At 41.7% G+C, this 23,691-nt stretch overlaps 2 protein-coding genes across 5 annotated transcripts in view; both read left to right on the forward strand.

Annotated features, from left to right (window-relative positions):
• The first annotated feature begins 82 nt into the window (after window positions 1-82).
• On the forward strand, window positions 83-15,569 carry CCDC125 (coiled-coil domain containing 125). Of its 4 annotated transcripts, none has more exons than XM_064140366.1 (12): window positions 83-231; window positions 462-834; window positions 2,303-2,361; window positions 3,812-3,898; window positions 4,766-4,843; window positions 5,606-5,691; window positions 8,592-8,674; window positions 10,742-10,857; window positions 12,427-12,534; window positions 13,479-13,650; window positions 14,948-15,081; window positions 15,212-15,569. In XM_064140366.1, the coding sequence occupies exons 2-12, from the start codon at window positions 564-566 to the stop codon at window positions 15,527-15,529; spliced, it is 1,512 nt and encodes a 503-aa protein (XP_063996436.1). In that variant the 5' UTR covers window positions 83-231; window positions 462-563; the 3' UTR covers window positions 15,530-15,569. The 4 variants fall into 4 exon arrangements, with proteins under 4 accessions (XP_063996436.1, XP_063996438.1, XP_063996437.1 ...); XM_064140368.1 differs by having other exon boundaries at window positions 482-834; XM_064140367.1 differs by lacking the exon at window positions 83-231 and adding an exon at window positions 244-366.
• Window positions 15,570-15,999: 430 nt separating this feature from the next.
• ZFYVE16 (zinc finger FYVE-type containing 16) overlaps window positions 16,000-23,691 on the forward strand; it is a 47,387-nt gene continuing 39,695 nt past the window's right edge. Inside the window, exon 1 of the mRNA XM_064140698.1 lies at window positions 16,000-16,180. The gene's annotated coding sequence lies outside the window, so the exon portion shown is untranslated. The remainder of the gene's footprint in view (window positions 16,181-23,691) is intronic.

Genomic DNA, 23,691 nt, shown 5'->3' on the forward strand with positions numbered 1-23,691 from the left:
TCACCAGTTCCGAGTACAAGTGCAGGATCATTTCTCCTGCTGGCCGCACTGTTCCTGGTAACAGGCCAGGATGCTGTTGGCCTTCTTGGCATCTAAGAAGAAGCAAGCAAACATCCTCTTGGCGCTCGGTCTTTGCGCTCCGCACAGCCTCCCGGGGTGCGGTCGTCTCGCTTTCCGGAAAATGCAGCCCGCCCCGGGGCGGGACCGGCAGCGCCAGGGTCGGCAGGGCAGGTGAGCCGGGGGCGCCGGGACCGGGAGCGGGCCGGAGACAGAGAGCGGGGGCGGCTGGGCCCGGGCAAGGGCGGACGCTTCACTGGGCTAATGCTGTAGCGAGCGGCGGGGGCGATGTTTTCTGGCAGTCCGAAGGTGAGGTGGAAGCGGTCGTGCACCGACACCTTCGTGTTTTTCGCTGTATTGTTGTTTTGCTGGTGTAACGATGGAGCGCTTTCCTGCTTTTCTAGGTCAAATACGTGTTTTGCAGGAGAGTCTGTTGATACTGCCAGTAAGTGACGTGCCCTCGACCGGGGGAACGAACAAAAGGAAAAGAAAAAAAGGTGGAGAAGATGGAGGAAGCAGAGGAGGATGACATGACACGTGGAGACTTGGGAAACGGACTTGGGAGAAGACCTGGGGGTGTTTACGGAGGGGAAGATTTACAGAGCACACGTTCGTTTAGATCGAGGAAGGACTCTGCGAAGGTTTGCACTTCTCTCTTGCCAATAAAGAGAGTGGAAGAGAGTGATGCTGCAGCTCTTCCTGGTTCCAAACGGAACAGTTTTTACGATGGAACATCCAAAAAGCCAATTGCTGGTTCCATGAGACAGAATAGCTGCGGTAAGAATAATTCAGAAGCTGATTATTCACTATGAGAAAAATCAGTGCTAGCAAGACCAAGCAGTTAGTAGCTTTGCAAGGCGCCATTAGCTGTAACCCAAATCATTTGCTAATACACTTTTACCAGAATGTGGAGGATTTCCAGATGTTCACTTATGTTGCACATCTTCTGGGTCTCAGAATAGCCTCCCAGAGTAGCAGGTGCAGACTATAAATCTTCTGTCAGCATTGCAAAAGGAGATAGTCGTTGCTATGAAGGCAGCAGAGGAGTCTCTGCTCCTAGACCTCCTTCCCAAACATGAACAGCAGAGTTGCCTTTCAGTGAATGAGGCTATAGCCCTTCCCAGCATTAAATAATCATTTGTAAAGTTTAGTTTTGCATTTGAAAGTGGCAGTTATAGGAAGACTATTCTTTGGTGAAGGATAGTATTGTTTCTCTCCAAATACAGATGAAATTGAGTGGAATTGCATGGATTCATGGCTTAAGTGTGTCTTCATAGAGATTGGACCTAATGCTTATGGCTACATTTTCAAAACCCTGTTTGCTATTTAGCTGAAAATTGTGAATTGGCATTTTGTTGAGGTTAACTTATTTTTAGAACCTGTTCATTTCATGTCCCAATACTGGCATTCATTTTATTTGGTGAAAACAACACTACTATGAATAAAATCAAATGCAGGCAGTGCTGTTCTTTTATGATTTAGCTGCCTTTCCTTCCATATTTAACCACTTCTATTATCTTGACTTGGGTGTTTCTGAATAACTTCTTTTATTTCTCTCCTTTAGAACAAGTCCCCCACAAGCAGTAAGCTAAGACACGTATTTATTGATTTCAGAATCTTCAGTGCAAAGATGTTATGAAAAGCAACCTGTTTTCACCATCCTTCTGCTGGTTTCTGTATGTTTTCTTAGATCTAGGTCTTTAATACAACAATACCCATGAAAGCATGACAGAAGTCCATGTGACTTTAATTTATGAGAAGGCTATATCTCAGCATGCCTCTGTGATGCGCAGTGTAAGAAAACCAGTGGCAGTAGTAACTGCTGGTTTAGAGGAGTACTGGATCTTGTAGGATACTTCTGAATAGTGCTAGCTACTGCTGTTTTGTTGTTGAGAAAATAAAATTGGAAAATAATCTAATTTTTTCTTTTTTGATCAAGATTGCAGTTTTGGGGGCGGAAGGGTGTTAAAGGACATTCTGAAATAATTGTCCTTATTTTAGGTCTCTTTACAACTGATCTTTTTTTTTTCCCATTTCATTTTTTTAAATGCAAAATAATGCATTTGAGGTTACTATTTGTGTATTCTTAAATCTTTTTTATAAGCTCCAGGAGAAAAAGGCCTGCAAAGATGAAAATTCATATCCCACATGTTACCTGTTCTCAGGATAAAGCAAATTTTCACATTTTCTTTTTTTAATTAATTTAGAGTTTCTCATCATTTAGTATCTCCTGTCAATCCTACAGAGTCTAATACTGAACTATCAAAAGAAGAACTGAAGCAGCAACTTCAAGAAGCTCTAGAGGTGAGTAACTGTGACAAATGTGTTGCTTTTGAAATTGACATTTCGTTTTAATGTAGCAGAGTACAGTGTCAGTGTAGCTAATGATCATAGCAGGTCCAAAGCCTTGGATGGATTCAGGTTCCTGAAATTAGAATAGGAATGGGAAGCCTCGTTAAATTTTATGCCATGAAATCAGTGTGAGGTGAGGTTTGTACTCTGGATTGTACTCCTTTTCTAACAGGCTTTTATTTTTTAAGTTGTAGTGCCTTTTTTTTTTTTTTTTTTTGAAAGCTAGTAAATTCCTACATTTTTATTTTATTGTGGTTAAATATGTTAATGTGTGGCATCATTGCAGGCGGGAAGAGCAAGACGATTTCAGCTGTTAAAATATTATCTGCACTTTAACCTCAAGATAGCCCATGGTTGGTCATTTTCAAGCAGTTGTAGAATGAAGAACCTTCAGTACACAGCAAGTTAAAATGTCAGGGAACCTTTATCATTTTCCTTTAGACAAATTGCCACTGCTTGCAGATACAATTTCAATGTCAGTTGCTGAAGTAATAGTAGTAGAAGAACCATGGTAAAAAAACATCTGTATGACCACAAGTGAACAACTGAGTGACTTCACAGGAGTTAGGAAAAAATAAGTATCTGAAGCAATATGCTTTCTTTTAACTGTTGGCAAGACTGCTTTCTCCTGAGGGGCAAAATGTTACAGAAAGACATAATTGGCATGTCTTTGGTTTGTTGTCATTTGGCTTATTGGTTTTGTTCTGGAAAAGTAGTGGTTGTGCTCTAACATCCCTTACATGATATTTGCACTATATGGCTATATTGTATAGTGTACTTGTAGTACATGATACTAATATAGCATTTATATTTCAGTATATAGTTGTAATATTTACCACTGCACATATAAGAAATCTCTGTGTTGTTTTAGCTACTTATTTTGAAGCTCCAGACCAAGCTGTGCTGGTATAGGCTGGATGTTAGGAGGAAGTTCTTCACAGAGAATGATTTGCCATTGGAATGGGCTGCCCAGGGAGGTGGTGGAGTCACCATCCCTGGAAGTGTTCAAGAAAAGACTGGATGAGGCACTTAGTGCCATGGTCTAGTTGACCATGGGTGATAGGTTGGACTGGATGATCTTGGAGGTCTCTTGTAACCTGGTTGATTCTATGATTCTATGACATATGAGGCAGAATAGCAGTAGTTTATTTTCTAAGTACACTGGAAGTGAACAAAATGAATAATACTTAAATGTATTCTCCTTTAAGGATTTTGTGCTAGCATGGACTGTTAACATTTCTTCATGTCAGGAAACTTATTAATCAGGAAAGAAGTCATACGAAGTAGGAAGCATAGAAGTTGATTTTTTTTTTAAGAGGACAAATTTACATTGCTGTTACAGTTGAGGTTTAACAAGATTACATTGGCTTTTACTCAGTGTACCTATTCTGTTGTGCTTCAGGAAGTTGAAATTTTGAAAGTTGAACTTGAAGCATCACAAAGACAGCTGGAAGGAAAAGATGAAGCCTTAAGAATTCTGCAGAGCATGGTAGGAGTTGTTCAGAAATTATTTAAATATACTTAGTAGAAAAAAAAGGAAAACAGAAGAAATCTTCCTTCCACTCCTCATCAAAACCTTCCAAATCTGAAGTTCTTCCCAGAGCTTGTAGTTCAAAGCATTGGGTCTGGATGTGTGTAGAAATTTGGGGTCTATGATATACTTCTTTTTTTTTTTTTTATGGAACTACAGTGTTTTTATAAGAAATCCTCACTGTGGCATCAATTTCTCACAACTTTGAGTATTTATCTGTTTAACTTAAAGAATAAGGCCTTCTTTTAGGTCCTTTAAATTGCAGACTTTGCCAGTGCTTGAAATTCTGCTGCAATTTTCAGTTCAGTACCCCGTTTGTTGTCTTAGGGGACAGTATGCATTAAATGGTATGTCAGTCTTTTTTTCAGGGACTGTAATGTTTTTGTTCTTTATTAAAATTAATTATGTTGAAATCAGTTCCTGTTTTTCACCTTACTCACATAATGTCGCTATAGTTCTGCAGTTTCTACACTTAGACATTTGTAGCAAGCCACACTTGAATCAAAGAATAAATATGTGTAAGCAAGTTTTTGAAGAGCTCGTTTTGTGGCCAAGTCTCAAAGAAAATATGATCTCATTTTAAATTATGCTCATTCTTTCTATGCAGAAGTATTTGAGATTGAAACACCTCTTTGCTATGCAATGTAGCTATTTCACTGACTTGAAATTAGAATCCCCTGGGACTTATGAACAAGTTGTAGTGTTTGTAATTCCACACTGCTGTTAACTAAGAATGTAAACTTCTCTTGATGCAAAACTGAAAATTAATTAAACTGAATTACAGTATTTGACAGAGTTGTGCTCTTTTATTTAATTTTCTTTCAGACAGTATTTAATAAAGCCACTAGCCATACAAAAGCAATGCTTCAAAAAACTGAGGAAGAAAAAAGAACTTTAGAAAAGGTAAGGGTGTATATTTCTTTGACACCTGTGGAATAAAACAGCAGACTGATGCTGATAAAACCAGTAGTTTGATAACCCTTTAAAGGTCTTTTCCAACCTACACAATTCTGTTTAATTAAAATGATTCTGTTTAAATCAGTACAACTCTGCCCTTACTTCCAGGTTTTTTTGAAAGTATTCTTAGTCCTTTTTAGTAGGAAGGGAAATTGTTCATGTATCACTCTTTCGATCTGGATATTTTGATGCTATAGTGTGTACAAATAATACCTGGAAGTTACTGGAGTTCTTTCTGTACTTTCAGTAGTTTTTTTGTTTTCAGTTTCTCAAGCAGTCATTATGAATTGTGCTGTTTCTTAGTTATTAGATGGAACTTCCCAACACATCTAAGAAATGAGTGCCAGATTTTCACTGTGATGAAGTGCAGGTGGCATTGAGCTACTTTGTTAAACTGAGTTTTATGTTTGCTTCTCCCCTGATGTGTTCTTTCCAGAGAACAGTGAGGGGACAGGGAAATGAGACAGCGTGGGTTTGCTTTTATTGTAAGCCACTACAAGCATTAGTTCATGCAGCATGGTCTGGAATCCACTGATCACTGACACAGAAATTTCTTGGTGCCTGGCACCAAATGTACTTTTGACAGTGTCATAAGTTGTCATCATTGTTGGCCACCTAGATCACTGCTGGTGCCAAACAGCTCCAGCAGTTCCTTTTCTTCCTTTCCATGGGAGGCTTGTAATAAAATGGTTTGTTTTGTTTCCACAGGAAATAAGTTTTTTGCAATGGGAAATTGAATTTGACCAGGATAGATTTAAAAATATAGAAGATGCATGGACAGAAAAATATGACAGGTATTTGAGTTTTGCTGTCTGTCTCTGGTTGTGGGTTTTTGTTTGTTTAGGGATTTGTTTTGTTTTGGTTTTTAATTGCATCAAATACCATATGTCCTGTTTATTGTGTTCCCAGTTTGCTATATCAGGTTTTTGGGGGTTTTAATGTATTCCTAATGTCCTTCCAAAGTAAGGGAGATCTATTTCATTTCCATGATAGTCACATTAGTAAATTTCAATTAAAACTACTTAAATTATCAAGCCACAATTCTTCAATGTGTATACAGGCAAGCTTTGCTAGACTGTTTTCATTTTCATCCTGTTATATTATTCTGTTAGCCAGGTGGAGGTAGAATGTCCTTGCTTACTTCAGGCTGGATGAGTGAGCAGAGGCCAGTGAGATGAGATTGAACAAGGCCAAGTGCAGGGTTGTATACATGCTACAACCCCAAGCAGTGCTACAGGCTGGGCACAGAGTGGCTGGAGAGCAGCCAGGCATAAAGAGACCGGGGGTACTGGTAGATAGTAGGCTGAACGTGAGCCAGCAGTGTGCCCAAGTGGCCAGGAGAGCCAATGGCATCCTGGCCTGTATCAGGAACAGTGTGGCCAGCAGAACAAGAGAGGTTATACTCAGCATTGGTCAGGCCACACCTTGAGTATTGTGTCCAGTTCTGGGCTCCTCAATTCAAGAGGGATGTTGAGATACTGGAACATGCTGGTGAGTGGCCTGGAACACAAAGCTTATGAGGAGAGGCTGAGGGAGCTGGAGTTGTTTAGCCTGGAGAAGAGGAGGCTCAGGGGGATCTCATTACTTTTTACAACTACATGAAGGGAGGTTGCAGCCAGGTGGGAGTTGGTCTCTTCTCCCAGACAACCAGCAACAGAACAAGAGGACAGAGTCTCAAGTTGTGCTGGGGGAGGTATAGGCTGGATGTTAGGAGGAAGTTCTTCACAGGAGAGTGATTTACTATTGGAATGGGCTGCCCAGGGAGGTGGTGGAGGCACCATCCCTGGAGGTGTTCAAGAAAAGCCTGGATGAGGCACTTAGTGCCATGGTCTAGTTGACTGGCTAAGGCTGGGTGCTAGGTTGGACTGGATGATCTTGGAGGTCTCTTCCAACCTGGTTGATTTATGATTCTATGTTCTAAATGTAAATGAGGCTTATAAAATAATGGTGTGTCTGTGCATGTGGAAATATCATTTGCTGGCTAATCATTGCTTTGTTTTCTTGCATTGTGTATATATAATCATATGTACAGGTAATATGGAATGCTTTTGAGAAGCTGATCAACTGGTTCTCTGTTTAATTAAGAGTTACTCTGGATGGACAGCAGGTGTGGTTAGGCAAGCAGAAATGCCAGAGGCACTAAATTAATGCTGCAGCAACAGACCTGGAAAAATATGACCAGTAGGCTCACTTACTTAAATGCAGAAATGTGATTTCTGAATTCTACCCATCAGTTATATCATTATTTCAGAAGATATTTTTATTTAAGATTTTCAAACTCTGAATGAAGGAGTAAGCCAAATGCTTACAATTTGTAAAAAGCATATTGTCTCGTTCATCAATTAGTTTAATTTCTCTTACTGAGAGATACTTCTTGAAAGATGCTCTGGCTTTCCTAGCTTAGGAGATGAAAATGTAGCTGGCTAGTTTAGAGCAACAAAACTAGAGTTAACTGTTGAAAGCTAGAGATGTGGCTTCAGAAACCGCAAGGCAGGAGCTCAGCCTTCTTTGCCAAAAGTTTTTCTGATATCTAAGACAGCAGGATGAGAAGACTAATTATTTCTTTTTGTTTAATCAAGTTAAATAATTCAGGCTAGTACCGCCACAAAACCACGAGTTTACATTATTCTGCATTTACTGACAACTGAGGAGATGCACCAAATAAATTGTATTTCTTTAACATTTAGGACTTTAGATTCCCAGTTTATTCAATTCAAGAAGGGAATAGTTAAATACTTCAAGGAAAAGATGTACTGTAAGTGTGCATTGTGTATTCCCAGGTTGAAGACTTGAAAGTAGAGCTGTTCTTGGCAGCAAGCATTAAGATTACACAAAGATTTCTTTCTAAAATTCAAACTAAAGACATGTTGTCACATATCCAATAATAATTTTGTTTTCTGAAGGAAGGAAGAGATTTCTAGCTTTCCAGAAGGTCATAATTACAAATGCTTTTCAGTTTATGATGGTAACATGGTACTTAAACTGACCTCTTGTTAAACTCTTCAGTTTTTGGCACTGTCCACTTACAATCAATTTTTAATGTTTTTTAAATTATTTTTTCTAACATTCTCTTGAGCATACTTGGACACATGTAAGTTGTACAAGGGTGTGGTTTCATGAACAAGGTGAGCCTGTTTGAAAAGTGCAGGCTATCTGGGCTGCAGAGAAACCACTCTTTGAGTGTTGATGTTCCTGGTTTCGCTCCCTGCAGAGCCACCTGCAGCTTTGATAATGAGAAGTGACTCTGCAGTAGCCAGCCTGGTGTAGCTTGTTTTCTTAGCCTTGGTTCAGTGCCAGTGAGACCAAGCCTACACACAGAACTTTCTTTGGAGTTAGTTAGGAGTAATTTTCAATTTGCTTTATTGGCCTCTTGCTAGCAGTTTTGGACCGAACATTATACTACATATTACTGGTACAAGTATTGCTATGAACAAATTTTACTTTTTTTCCATTACAGATGTTACAGGTGAGAATATTGTTTGTATAATGCTTCATAGGTAATAACTTCATCAAGAAAAATAATCCATTTTCTTTTCAGTTTTTATTTTTGTTTTCTTCAATCCCTTCAGCTGTTGCAGCTTTAATATGCAGAAACATTAGGTACAGTATTTTGAGACTGAATCTTTTGACTGTCCATTTAAATATTGTTTTGGTTTGTTTTAAAGTTAATACAAACTTTTTGTGACTTCTGCAGGATATATTGTGAAAATTCAGCTCTTAAGGAAGCACTGAAACTGAGAACAGAAGAAGTTAAAACTCTTCAAGCTGAAAATGCAAGTAAGCCACCAACAGCTGTACCTCTTCATATACGGTTTCTCAGGAATTATTCAGAATTTAGCTATGAAGGAGGTTTTCTGTGGGCATAAGTTTCTTGTTACTGGCAACTGATGTTAGTGGATATGCAGAAGCCCTTTGAACAGACAAGTTGTGTTTGTTTTCTCGTGTTGTCAATTGAACTAAAAAAACCAACACACTGAACAACAAGGAAACTCAAGTATGTGTAGCTTTAAGAGTAGATCGGGTGTGAAAGTAGTATACTTAAGTTATCTTAATGGTTGTGGAGGAACACAACCAGTCTGTGCTCCCAGCTGTGTCCTGGAAGGAGTAACTGTAGCTAGAGTAGCCACTGAATGTTCCAGTGGCAGTCTGAATTAAAGACACAGACTGGTGGAATTCCCACCGACTGTAAAAAGGGTAATTCACATCTTTCAAAAAGGAAGATATAGAGAGCTACAGGCCAGTCAGTCTCACCTGTGTGCCCAGCAAGGGCATGGAGCAGATCCTTCTGGACTCTCCACTGAGGCATGTTAGAAGTGACAGAGTGACTGGTGGCAGCCACCATGGCTTCACCCAAGGCCAACTCACGACTGACAAATTTGGTGGCTTTCTTGATGGGGTAATAACGCAGAAGGACAAAGCAAATTATGTCATCTACCTGGCCTTGTGCAAAATGTTTGACACTGTGTCCCTACAGCATCCTGAACTCCAAATCAGAAAGATGAATTTGATGAGTGGACCACTCAATGGATAAGGCATTGGCTGTCTAATCTTCAGGGAGTGATGGTCAATGACTCGATGTCTAAGTGAAAACAAGCACTGAGTGGTGTTCCCCAGGGTTTGGCACTGGGACTGGTGATGTTTAAGAACAGCTTGGTGGCAATATGGACAGTGGGACTGAGGCACCTTCAGCAAGTTTGCTGGTGCCACCAAGCTGGAGGGAAGGGAAGCCATGTGTGCTCACAGCCCAGAAGGCCATCTGTGTCCTATGCTGCATCAAAAGAAGTGTGGGCAGCAGGCTGAGGGAGATGATTCTCCTCCTCTACTCCACACTTGTGACACCCCACCTGGAGTACTGTGTCTAGCTCTGGAGGTCCCCAATACAAGAAAGACATGGAACTGTTATAGCAGGTCTAGAGGAGGTCCACAGAGATGATCAGAGGGCTGGAACCTCTGCTATGAAGAGAGGCCAAGAGAATCAGGGATGTTCAACCTGAAGAAGAAAAAGCTTTGGGAGATCTTATAGCAGCCTTTTTAGTACCTGAAGGGGCCTACAGGATAGCTGGAGAAGGACTTTTCACAGAGGCGTGTAAGTGACTGGATTAGGGGTAATGACTTTAAACTGGAGGAAACTATACTTATAGTAGACATTAGGAGGAAATTCTTGATGATGTGAATGGTGAGGCACTGGAACAAGTTGCCAGAGAAGCATTGGAGGCTCCAAGCCTGGAAATGTGCAAAGTCAGGTTGAATTGGTCTTGACCAATCTGATCTAATAGAAGGTATCCATGCTTATGGCAGGGGTCCTGGAACTACATGATGTTTAAGGTCCCCCTCCAATCTAAGCCATTCTATGGTTCTATCATTAACATACCCATATAAATATACCCATAGCAAAAACCTAGAAGTATTCAACTTCATGGGTTTACAGTGGAACTTTTCCAACTGCAAATTGTACAGGCACCTAGCTTGATCAGATGGCTCAAGCCTCCTTTCCTTTATTGTTTTTGTTCCCAGAAAGTGTAAAAAAAGCTGACATAGATTATTATTTTCCCAATGTCGTGATGTTCTGAAAGAGCATCTGCTTTGCTTTAAAGTATACAAAGAGAGGAGCAGATAGTATTGAGGCAGAGTAATATGTGGTATCTTTGTAAGTGAGTCATCACTTCTGGGAAAACACAGAAGGAAAAACAACTGGGATCTGAGTTTCTACATCTACATAGTCTCTTCATATTCCCAAAATGATGCTTAAACTATAGAACTGCTTCATTTGAGTGTAGTTAAACTCTGAAATGAAGAAACCAGAGCAGCAGACTTTGTAATCACTTTCATTGTTTTATAACATAGTCCTGAATCAGCAGTGCTTGGAATTCCTTGCAATGCTAGATGCGAAGCAGCAGAAGATTATTCAGGAAAACATGTCCTTGAATAAAAGTGACATTACAGATTTTACAAGTCTTGAAGTAAGTATGACTGACATGTTTTTTAAAATGGTTGGTTCAAAGCTATGTTTATATAAAAAATGCATGGATAACTTTTTCTTACTGATTAATTGTTTCTTAGGACCCATTTTTAGCTAATGACAGTATGCACTTGCATGCCTGCTAATCAGTTTCCTAATTTGTGATGTGTCGTGATTCCTATCTTGCAAAGAAAGAGTAAACAGAGGAGTGTCAGGCTACCTTTGATGAGCCAGAGTGCTATTTTTTTGCTGCCTAATATGTTAATTCTTAACTTCTATGCCTGCTGCTATGCTGTGTTGACTTAAAAAAATAAAGTAATGAGTTGTGCAGCAAGTAGCATACAGAACAGCCGGCCAGTCACTAGTGGTGTCCCTCAGGGATCAGTGCTGGGCCCCATCCTCTTTAACATCTTCATAGATGATCTGGATGAGGGCATCGAGTCAGTCATCAGCAAGTTTGCAGATGACACTAAGCTGGGGGCAGATGTGACTGAGCTGGAGGGCAGAAGGGCTCTGCAGCGGGACCTTGACCGCCTGGACAGATGGGCAGAGGCCAATGGGATGGGGTTCAATAGCTCAAAGTGCAGGGTGCTGCACTTTGGCCACAACAACCCCATGCAGAGATACAGGCTGGGGTCGGAGTGGCTGGAGAGCAGCCAGACAGAGAGGGATCTGGGGGTACTGATTGATACCCGCCTGAACATGAGCCAGCAGTGTGCCCAGGTGGCCAAGAGAGCCAGTGGCATCCTGGCCTGCATCAGGAATGGTGTGGTCAGCAGGAGCAGGGAGGTCATTCTGCCCCTGTACTCTGCACTGGTCAGACCACACCTCGAGTACTGCGTTCAGTTCTGGGCCCCCCAGTTTAGGAAGGACACTGAGATGCTTGAGGGTGTCCAGAGAAGGGCGACGAGGCTGGTGAGAGGCCTTGAGCACAAGCCCTACGAGGAGAGGCTTAGGGAGCTGGGATTGTTTAGCCTGGAGAAGAGGAGGCTCAGGGGTGACCTTATTGCTGTCTACAACTACCTGAAGGGTGGTTGTGGCCAGGAGGAGGTTGCTCTCTTCTCTCAGGTGGCCAGCTCCAGAACAAGAGGACACAGCCTCAGGCTGCGCCAGGGGAAGTTTCGGCTCGAGGTGAGGAGAAAGTTCTTCACTGAGAGAGTCATTGGGCACTGGAATGGGCTGCCTGGGGAGGTGGTGGAGTCATCGTCCCTGGGGCAGTTCAAGGCAACGTTGGATGTGGCACTTGGTGCCATGGTCTAGCCTTGGGCACTGTGGTAAAGGGTTGGACTTGATGATCTGTGAGGTCTCTTCCAACCTTGGTGATACTGTGATACTGTGATAACAACAATTTTTGCCTTTAGGTTGGTTGCCTTGCAGAAATGTGTTTCACATATGTGGTTCTGAGTCAAAAGAAATCATACTTAAATCTCTTGTAGCTTGCTTCCTTTGAAACTCAACACTCCATCTGTAGTTTCAGGATGCTTTTATGCTAGACTTATGGCACCTCTGGGATTACATTGTGTATGCAGGTAGATACTTATTTAACTGGTGGTTTGTTTTGGATTTTAAGCTGGCAATTCTTGGAGCCTGCACCTGCAATACTTCTGGAGGGCAACCTTGTCCTTGTGCTAAAATGGCAGCTGTAACTCGAAAGCAACTTCTTCATCTCAAGCAAGAGGTAATGCTGCTTGGCATAGACATGAGCAAGCAGAGGGGTGCATGTGCTCAAAACTTAATATAGTCAGAAATAGTCATTGCAGCTTACACAAACTAATGTGTCTTAAAACAAGAAGGCTTCTCAGAAATTATGTAATGTTTCTTTGCAGTACTCTTGCTGATAGAAAAGTGTAATTATTATTTCCATCACCTTTACTAGGAAAAGAAATACTGTTTTTTCTTCTACTCATATTTGTCTAATGTGAAAAAAAAAGGAAAAAAAAAACCATTTTAAATGTATGCACAGTGTGGGTGTGGACTACCCCTGACCCTTTGCCTTCCTTCCTGGCAGTGAGTTCCACTCCTCCCTAACGTTGACATCAGCACTTGGCAGCCTATGTTAGGAAGCTGATCTTGCTAAAGACTTTATATTTACGTTACACTTAATAACTTGGTTTTCAAGCTCTTAAGGTTTTTAATTCAGTGAAATTCTGTAGTTTTATGATTTTTATTCTAATTTGTATTCGACTCTCTAGATGTGGGTATCACCTTTGTGGTCCCACTGCAGAAATTCCATCTGACGTAGTGATTTTGAAAATAAGTATGTTGCATCCCTTTTGTACCAAAGTTATCATCCCTGACGTAGATACCATTCTTTTGCTCTGTTTGCTCCTGGCCTAACCATCATATACCTTCCTCAAGCTATTCTGCATCTGCACACATAAATAATCAGTGCAGGCAGCTTCTCTCTGTAGATAGGTGATGGTGTGTGTGTGTGTGTGTGTGCATAAAAGAGGAAGGGTAAGTATTTCTTAATGTAACAAGAAACTACTTTGTTCAGTTTCTACTACTTCCCTGGTTGTTTATTTATAAGTTGTCTATACTAATGTTTTTTTTTTCTCTTGATTTGCATTTTAAATTTGCTTCCAAATTGCTTAATATGAATTTTATCTGAATTAAAAACAGATTGAAAATCTGAAGAAGAGTAAAGATGAAGCTTATATAATGGCAGATGCCTTCAGAATTGCATTTGAGCAGCAATTAATGCAGAGGAAGGACCAAGCCCTGAGGCTTGCAGAAGTGATAAAGATTAAGAAGGAAACAAAATTTATAAACTGGAGACGCCTGAAAGATGATGGTAACTGGGCATGATATACATCTGTAATGGCTGAGTGGGAAAGAAGTTAGCTGACAAGTGACACAGGAAGACTTTCTTATCGTATTAAATTCATGGTTGTGATTTAATGTCTGACTTAGGCTTCTGAAGAGCCAAGAATAAAAGACTGTAGATACCTTAAGTAGTGTGTCATGTAGCTGAAGAATTTCTACATGAAATTTTGCAGTACAGGGTGTCTGTGTACAAGTGAAATATGTAATTACTACTGTAATTCAGTAAATCTACCTGTCCAGGCCTCTAATACAGCTCCTTTTTTGTTACTTACTTGTTACCTATTAGCTTGAATAATAAACTGTTGTCCAGGATGACAACACTATTCTGAATATTTAAAGAGGTTTATTATGAAAACAGCACAGAAAACCTCTAAAATCTGGCAAGTTTAACCTGGCCATTTTAGATGCTGCCAACAGTGTAAGGTGTATAGGTTTTTGAAGTGATCTCTGTATAAGACTTAGGGGATGATGAGAAATGCAAAATACATACACTCACCTTTCACTGAAGTACTAAATAAAATAGATTTTCATTCTGTATGTGTATCTCCCTCAGTATTTACTACTCGTCTTGCACTTCATATGGTCATCTGTAAAGAGAATGAATGCTTATTATCCTTATCGTCTTTGAGAAACAGGATAAAGATGAGTATTTAAATGCTTGTGTCACGGTCAGAACTATAGCAGAATTTAGAAAAGCCACTTCTAGATACATTATCCATCAACCTGGAGGTTCCAGACTTAGAAGTTCGGTGTGTTTGCTAGATTCCTTGAGTGCCCTCAGGATCTAGTACTAAAATGGCATACATCTTGAATATCTGTTTTCCCTATATCATCATTGTTTCCAATCTCTATATCCCAATACATACATTTAATAATTTTAATGTACTTTAATGTTTTTGGAAATCTCAGCATTTTTAAAAACAGCTTATATCAGTACTCTTTTCCAGCCAACCTACTCTTTGAAAACAAATAAATACAAATTATTAACTAGAGTGTCAAAATGTGATTCCCACACATAGCAAAAGAAACATTTATTTTCAATTTGCCAAAACATACTTACTCTGAAAGGTCTTAATTAGCCTTTAAGTGATGGTAAAAATAGTGCCACATGCAAGTAATCTGCCAACATTTTGTACAGTGGGAAAGGCTGTAGTCATAATTGCCGTTTTAAGAGAGACTGAAGTTTTATGTATGCCCATTCTATTCCAGGATAGTTTTTCTCCTCCTAAGCAATTCCGCAGTTCTTATACTTCTGTTTTCCTTAGGACATGTCAAGTTACAAGGGAACAAGAACAGTCTAGGGCGAAAATTATCTGGCCTGCTTTCCTCAGATGGGGACTGTCGGAAAGTTGAACAGCTAGACAATCCTCATGAAATCCTGAAGATACTAATAGATTTGGTCAGTATTTTGTCAAACTATTCATTGTGGGCCCTTAGGGGAGCAATGTGTTACTGTTGATTTACATAGACCTCCTTGATCTTAGTTCATAAACCAGTTTTTTTTCTTTCTCTTTTAAATAAATATGCAGGTAAATGACAAAGAGGAGGCTCTCGCTCATCAGAGGAAGGTTAGTTACATGCTGGCTCGTGCAATGGAGACAAAAGAGGATGTTTTGGAACAGGATAGAGGAAATGGTGTGCTGGGGAGTCATCTGTGCAAAGCTGAGGGGCCATGTTGCCAGAAACTCAGTTCCCAAAACAGTATTTCTTCAGTACCTAGGGCAAAAATATTTGAATATCCCATAAAAATCCTTCGAAAATCACACTCCTGGCCATCTGAGACAATGCACTGCAAAGAAAATAATCCACATGAACAAGGAGATGAAACTGTTGTGATCTCCCTATAGCCATCTACTGGAATAAAGTTATTTTAAAAAAAAAAAGAAAGATTTTTGTGAAGATGTGGGAGCATCCTGTTATTACGTCACTGGGGGCTGAGACAGGGTAAACTAACAGCTGGTACTACCTTTAATGAGTAATGTGATGGTAACTACTGCTTTGGTGAAACGGGGTTAATTTGACAGTAGTTTATGAACCAGCTGAAGCAGCTGGCCACGTCCTGAGTCCTCACTTTTGCCACCCCCATCCCTGATTCCACATTACGTATGACCAGCGTGCAGCCGGAAGATCCCTGTCACCGTGGTAGCGACATCCGGAGGCTGAGAGGGCTGCGGTACTCCTCCTAAGGGGAGAGGTACGCAGTGGCGCCCCCTGATGGCAGGGCGCGGGAGGGTCCTCTGGACCACACCAGGGGCTGAATGCGCCCGGTGGGCGGTGTCGCGCATGCGCGGAGGGGCGCATGGGTGCACAAACAAGGCGTTCCGAGGCCGCAGCAGCCGCCGTCCCGGAGCCGGTGTGGGTGGGAGGGGCGGCTTGTAAGGAGAACTGCCACCCGCTGATTCCCACCCCCACCCTCCTCCGTGGCAGCCTCCTCCACGTCGTGCGTGTCGCCCTCGTTCAGCGCCCCGGCAGGGCGGCCCTGCCCCACCGCCAGGGGGGTGAGGATGTGGGTTCGGGGCTGGCGGGAGCCGCGGTGGGCCGGGGCACCGAACAAAGTGCGGAGAGGGAGGCGCGGCCCGGCAGCGGTTGTGGGTGCCCTGCCGCCCCATGGCTTCCGCCCGCCGGTAGCCGTGACCTCCCGGGCCACCCTCCTTGGCGGGAGGGATAAGGAGGGAGCCGTAGAGCGGATGGGTGCCGGTGCGGGCACATCCCGAGGCTTCAGGCGGTGGGCTGCGTGGGCGGGCTTGAGGAGGCCAGGCCCGCTTGGGAAGCGGAGCGGGCTTCCTTCGGAGGCGCTCGGTGCGGCTGTGATCTCCCCTGTGCCTGTGCGGCCGGCGGGCTCGTGATAGCTGCCGCCGCGCTGTCGTGGGCGCTGTTGTGTCTCTCTGCCTGACCTGGCACAGATACGCAGCTCGGCCGAGGAGACTGTCCGAAGATGACATTCAGCACTGAAGTTTGTTCAGGGCCTGAAGAAGGGCTTGGGCACTTCAAAACTGATCAAGCTGTCGTTAAGTAAAGAAACTTATTTTGCAGTAAGAGTTTGACATTTTCAGTAGCACCCGCTCCTTGGAAATGTGGTGACATGGTCATGAAACAAAACCATGGCAAAGAATTTGCTGCAGGCACACTATAGAATCCGACTGTGTAGTGCTCTTGGAGCATTCATACTGCGTATTGCGCATTAGATTTCTTAGGTGCATCAGTCTCCTGTACTCAGCTCTAATGAGGCCACAACTTGAGTAGTATATTTAGTTTTGGCCCCTTCACTACAAGATGGACATTGAAGTGCTGGAATGTGTCCAGGGAAGGATGGCGAAGGGTGTCGAGCTTGCAAGGAGTGGCTGAGGGAACTGAGGTTGTTTAGTCTGGAGAAAGGGTGGCTGGGGGGAGACTTAGTTTACTGCAGCTCCCTGAAAGGAGGCTGGAGTGAGGTGGCAGTCAGTTTCTTCTTCCTGGTAACAGGCCCCAGGAAGAGGACCTGAAGTTACAACAGGGGAAGTTTAGATTGAATATTAGAAAAAAATTCTGCACAGAAAGGGTTTTCAAACCCTGGCACAGGTTGAATCCAGTGTTTAAGACATCTAGATGTGATTTTAAGGAATGTGGTTTAGCGTTAGGTTGATGTTTGTGCTTGATCTTAAAGGACTTCTAGAATCCAAACAGTTCTATGGGTCTGTGATTGTAATTGTCCATAGAGGTTTACACATGATAGTGATATTTTGGCTTACTTTCATATAGGGCACAGAACGTAGTGGGTATGCTTACACTACATATTTACAGACATTAAATACTTTTAAAAGTGCTTCTGGGTAGACCAGGAAACATTTTCATTTTGTATTTAAATAAAAGCTATAATTGCAGGGAGCAGGTTGCTAATATATTCAGGAGAAATTAGTAGAGAAAATAAGAACTTTGAGGGAACACTGTTTTCCAGTAAAGGATAATCTTTCAGACCTGTTATGTTCTAATGCTGAGTAGTAAACATTTGATACAACTAATGATGACACTGTGCAGTGTGTGAGAGAGACTTTTGTTGAGCAAGTAGATGCTTCAGCTGTAGGCCTGGTTGCTGATGGAGCACTGCTTAAAATCAGTAATTGTTGACAGTTTCTTCTGTGTGGTGTGAATGATGCCATTTTCTGTTTCAAAGAGCAATTAAAAAAAAAGGATTGTTTAGGAATGAAAGTCTTTAGAAACTGAAGGTGATGTCAGGATAGAGTTGTCTGATTGGTGTTAGTATTCTAATGCTGCTGATAAAGTTTTATTCTCCTGAAAGAATTGTGTTAACAGATCATTGTTCTCTAAGCAAGGCAACTTAGTTTTTTTTTCAGTGTGCTGTGTAAGCTTTTCCTTATGTGATTGAAAACTTCTGTAACTTCTGCCTGCAACCCTAGCTTCAGCTAGGAAATTTGCAGTGGTAGCAACTTCTGCAGTTTTTTGTTTGGATAGTGTGTTGTCTTGCTCAGCAAGAATAATTTTAGTTTGTTTGACAACATTTAGGTTTTTCACAAAACATTTGCTTTATTACAAGTGAACTTCCCAGCTGATTGCCTACATTTTTTCTCTGCCGGTAGAGGCCCGAGCCTGTAGGTAAATGCACAGCATGGGAACATTGGAGGGGACCTTGAAGTGTTTTAGCATGCTCCGTATGAAAGCAAGTCTGCATTCTGCAGTGATAATCTGATAATGCCTGTATGCGTTAATGTGATAGAGTATTTTTCAGGGATTCTTAAACTTCAAAAAATAGGTTGTTGTCGTACATTGAACTGCTTAGCTGGTAATAATTAACATAAGTTTTATTTTACAGTGCAATATCACTGAGAACTACTTACTGCCTTCATGTAGAATGTATTTGGTAAAAAAAATACAATCCATCCTAAGAGGCTTGTGTTGTCCTCTTAAAGAGCAGTCCATAATGGAGTGCTGGTTTTCAACTTTTCATTATAAGCCTTTTATATTAAAAGTGGTTTTAAAAGGGTATAAATGAAGTGGCCTATATAAAGTGGTTTTAAATACAAACACAACTGCATTATTGCACAGACATCCAGATAACAGCATTTGTTTCCCTTAGGTAACAGGGTTTTATGTAGTAGAAATATTGCCTCTGTTTCTTAAAACACTGTCTTGATACAATTTTAAATGCACTCCTAGGAGTCTGTCAGAGACCAAGCTTTGTTTGACTGGTAGATAATGTAAGCAAACCTTTGCTGTTCCCTTTTTAATCTAGTATTTTGTCTTGAAGCTCTGGAGTACTTAATGGAACAGAGAGTTGACTGCTACCTGGAAGTAAGCATCTTGGCCAACCTTGTACTTGGAAACATATGTACTTGTGATCAATATTTCCTTGTACTTGGAAACATATGTACTTGTGATCAATGAGAGGTCTCTGTTCTTCAAGAGGGATTAGCTGCTGCTTAAGAAATGAGGTGTACATAAAGATGAGTGGTGTGGATGACCTGTAACATGTTCAGAATACGACTTGTGTCTGTCCATTAACATCTTATCTTTGGTATATTTGTGGCTAAAAAAATTAGTAGTAGCTGAGCATCACAGCATTTCTCTTGATATAGTGTCTAGAGGCCTTGTAGTTCACTTGTGTAGTGGGCACGTCTTAAGGAAATAACAGACCTAATTATCTCAATTCAGCAACAGTAATCTGTGAAAGTACATCTCTAAAACTGTATGTTAACCCAATGTAACCATTTCCCTCTCTAAACTTGACTTCATGAAATAAAGCTTTTCTAGATCTTAGTTGTTAAACCAGGTGCTAGATTCTTAGATACTGGCTGCTGTCATGGTACTGTAGTAATTTTATGCTTTGATTATTGTTTTCTCTTTTTGGAAAGGACTGGTATTTCATAAAGTCTTCTTGCACAAAAATGTGTTTCTTAATCTGAAAGCATATAACCTTTCCAGTGATTTAAACAGTGTTAAAAACTTAAAAGCATTCTGTTTGGAAAAAAAAAATGTAAAGCTGAGCTGGTAAGAGCCTCAAGTTTTGCACCTCACAGCACTGTTAGGGACTTAGTGCTTCATATCGAATTGTGTCCCTTGTGCTTGAATATTTTATTTTAAAAGAAAAATAAATCTGTGCACCAATCTGGAATTTAGTATTCAGAGCTGTGGAAAACATGTTCAGAAAGCAGTGCTTCATGCTCTTTAGTTTCAAGAAGGTCTGTGCCTTTAAATGCTTACGAGGTGACAGCAGCAAGGAAGTGATTTACTAGGTCCTGAAGGTATCTCTCAAATGGGCACGTTAAGCTTCCCTGTGCTTTTCTTTCTTTTGTTGTGCTGTCATCCTTTTTTGTATGCCTGCATGGGGATGTTGTCTGGATGAAAGAAGACTAGATGAAAAGCTCTGTTTAACCCAGTTCAGTTCTTGCTCTGTGCACCGTGTCACTGAGCAGATTCTAAAGTAGCCTGATGTAATAGACCTTCAGTATTTCTGATTTATGTGTTAGACTGTTACTTGGCTCAGTTTTGTTGCTGTCCATAAATACATGCTTTAAGGATTTTAATGTCTCTTAATGAAATGCCAAAAGCTGTTAACTTGAAAGCCTCTTAAATGAAGTAACTTCATTTCAAGTTGTAATCTCCCACTTGCTAGGGGTTTGTAACGTGAGTTGTTTTCACACAAGATCTGTGCTCTGATGACTGTTAAGAGAAATGGCATTAGGTGTGTCTGTGTTGCTGTTTGATGCTCATTAGATAGCTGTGTGAGGCTTAACAGTGCAGCATGCTGAAGACCATCAAAGTCAATAATACATGGCCATGGATGTCAATACAGTGCTGTATTCAGATTGGTTTTTTTGCTTCTGTATGGGCACAAAATACTGCTTTAAACTGTGAAGCGTTCAATTTATTTCACTTTTCTTGTGTTCTGCAAGTCTCTGTTTGAAATACATATCAGCTTTTAGAAGTATTTTTGCCATATACATGTTAATGTGGTAGTAAGTGAATGCATCTGATCTGAACCATTCAGTGAGAGGAAACCTTAAACCTCAACAGAGTAATGCAAACACAGAACACAGATTTGTAGCTGTAGTGTGGCATAATGGAGAAGATTTATTTCTTTGGATTCTAAGCTTTCAGCATCTCAGACTGTACTAGACTACATGGAATGAAACAGGGTGTGAAGTCAGCCAAGGTAGAGACTAAGTAAATGGATAACAGTACAAGGAAAGCTAGACAAACCTTTATGGGTCTAGTGGTGTAGTTTAAAGATGTTAGACCTAATGGGTCTAGGCCCCTTCAGTTTACTTAATATTAAGTTCTGATTACATGTTGTAAGTAATTGCACACAGTATGTGTATTCTGACGTGAAAAAGTTGTGCAGTTAAAAAAAAACACTTCTGAGTGACCAAAGGCCTAACATTTGATTAGGTGGAAGTCTTCATTACATAAACAAAACAGGATATCTTGCAATAGGGAATGTGATTAATTACTAGCTTTCTGATGAGGTAGTAAGTCTTTTAAAAGATATTTTAAAATATATATTTGTTTGGATCTAAGAAGAAGTTACTGATTTAATGTTTTTTGTGGTTTAAGTAGAATAGATGTGATGAGTATATTACCATTGTCACATCCTACGTAGGGAGAGAAAATGAAGTGACTTAAGATTGATGATTCACTTGGGTCAAATGAAGAAGACTTATACCGTAGGTCCATATAATAAGATTTTATTGTTAACTGTCCAACTAAAGTTATACATGTGCTTCTGTGTGTATATGTATGCATATATGCCTAAAAGAAAGGGATAAAAGGAGTAGAGAGAGAAAAGGGAAAGATCTGGATCACTACCCAGGGTTCCAGTCTCTCCTGGTCCATTCATTGGGTCTTTGGTAGTAGATGCACACCTACCATCCTGTTCAAGTCATCATATTCACTGACAAGAGGGGTATTGCTTTGTGGTGGTAGGCCTGATAGGCCAAATATGGGCTCATCCATGCCCTGTCTTGCTCGGATATTTTCCCCTGCTCCCCTTCCTTCTGTGCTGGGGAAAGCAACTGTGAGAGGGGAGGGTGAAAGCCCTGGCTTCACCTAATATGGTGAATCTTGTCAAAGTGCTGTTCTGATTGGCTAATCTATGTCCAAAGCCCCATTACTCTTGTGCCAGATATTGATAAAAGAGATAAGCAGGTAGCATGGGGGGGTGCTGCTGCCCCATTTGCATCCTGAATTTGCCTGGAGAGCTTACCAGGAGCAGGCTCTAAATGCCTGCATGCAATCAGCCTGTGTAGCCAGCATGATATTGTACCAAGACTGCACATCACATTGCATCCTGCCTGCCCCTATGCAAGTCTCCTGCCAAGGCAGGAAGTCCTGGAGATACACACATCATCGAGAGGACCAGGTCAGGGACTATGCTGTAGACTTTCAGCTTCCTGAGAAAAGAGCCTGGGAAACTGACAGCAGCCCCTCCACATGTTCTGGGTATGGTCTGATTTATACTTTGTGACTAATTAGTTAAAAGCCTCTTCCAGTATGATATTTGTGTTTGCCACTTTAAGAAATAAGTGTTCTAGTTTTGCCTGATCATAGAATCAGCCAGGTTGGAAGAGACCTGCAAGATCATGCAGTCCAACCTGTCCCCCAGCCTTAGCTAGTCAACTAGACCATGGCACTAAGTGCCTCATCCAGTCTTTTCTTGAACACTTCCAGGGACGGGGACTCCACCATCTCCCTGGGCAGCCCATTCCAATGGCAAATCACTCTCTCTGGCAAGAACTTCCTCCTAACATCCAGCCTATACTTCCCCCGGCACAACTTGAGACTGTGTCCTCTTGTTCTATTGCTGTTTGCCTGGCAGAAGAGACCAACCCCCACCTGGCTACAACATCCCTTCAGGTAGTTGTAGACAGCAATGAGGTCCCCCCTGAGCCTCCTCTTCTCCAGGCTAAACAGCCCCATATCTCTCAGCCTCTCCTCATAGGGTTTGTGTTCCAGGCCCCTCACCAGCTTTGTTGCCCTTCTCTGGACACATTCCAGTATCTCAACATCTCTCTTGAATTGTGGAGCCCAGAACTGGACACAGTACTCAAGGTGTGGCCTGACCAGTGCTGAGTACAGGGGAAGAATAACCTCCCTTGTCCTACTGGCCACACTGTTCCTGATACAGGCCAGGATGCCATTGGCTCTCTTGGCCACCTGGGCACACTGCTGTCTCATCTTCAGCCTACTATCTACCAGTACCCCCAGGTCTGTTTCTTCCTGGCTACTCTCCCACCACTCTGTCCCCAACCTGTAGCACTGCTTGGGGTTGTTGTGGCCAAAGTGCAGAACCCTGCACTTGGCCTTGTTCAGTCTCATCCCATTGGCCTCTGCTCTCCCATCCAGCCTGTCCAGGTCCCTCTGCAGGGCTCTCCTACCTTCCAGCAGATCCACACCTGCTCCCAGCTTGGTGTCATCTGCAAGCTTACTGATGCTGGACTCAATTCCCTTGTCCAGATCATCAATAAAGATGTTGAACAGGACTGGGCCCAGTACTGATCCTTGGGGCACATGACTAGTGACTGGCTGCCAACTGGATGTGGCACCATTCACCACCACTCTCTGAGCTCTGCCATCCAGCCAGTTCTTGATCCAGCACAGAGTGAATCTGTCCAAACCATGAGCTGCCAGCTTGGCCAGGAGCTTGTTTTGGCAGACAGTGTCAAAGGCTTTGCTGAAGTCCAGGTAGACTACATCCACAGCCTTCCCCACATTCACGAGGTGGGTAACCTGATCATAAAAGGAGATCAGGTTGGTCAGGCAGGATGTGCCTGTTTCCTGTATGTGTAAATTTCCAACCTCTGCTTTTTTGAATCTTGTGAATAAGTTTTCTGATGAGGTTTGATGTTTATAAACAGTTTTCTAGTTATTAACAATCATTGCCTGCATATCCAGACTAGTACAGATTATTATTTTTGCATAATCTGTCACATGCCTGAAGCAGGATATCCCTCAGTTTGCATGGGTAGCACTGGAAGGTGACTGCTGATGGCTGTCATTAACCATTTCCAGCAAACTT

Source organism: Pogoniulus pusillus, chromosome Z (genome assembly GCF_015220805.1).
Source record: "Pogoniulus pusillus isolate bPogPus1 chromosome Z, bPogPus1.pri, whole genome shotgun sequence".
Lineage (NCBI taxonomy): Eukaryota > Metazoa > Chordata > Aves > Piciformes > Lybiidae > Pogoniulus > Pogoniulus pusillus.

Bases quoted from the DNA above. Each gene is read 5' to 3' on its own strand.
- CCDC125 (XM_064140366.1), top strand. From the start codon at position 564: ATGGAGGAAGCAGAGGAGGATGACATGACACGTGGAGACTTGGGAAAC. The intron at 2,362-3,811 runs GTGAGTAACTGT...GTTGTGCTTCAG, and splicing joins AACTTCAAGAAGCTCTAGAG to GAAGTTGAAATTTTGAAAGT. The intron at 12,535-13,478 runs GTAATGCTGCTT...AATTAAAAACAG, and splicing joins TTCTTCATCTCAAGCAAGAG to ATTGAAAATCTGAAGAAGAG.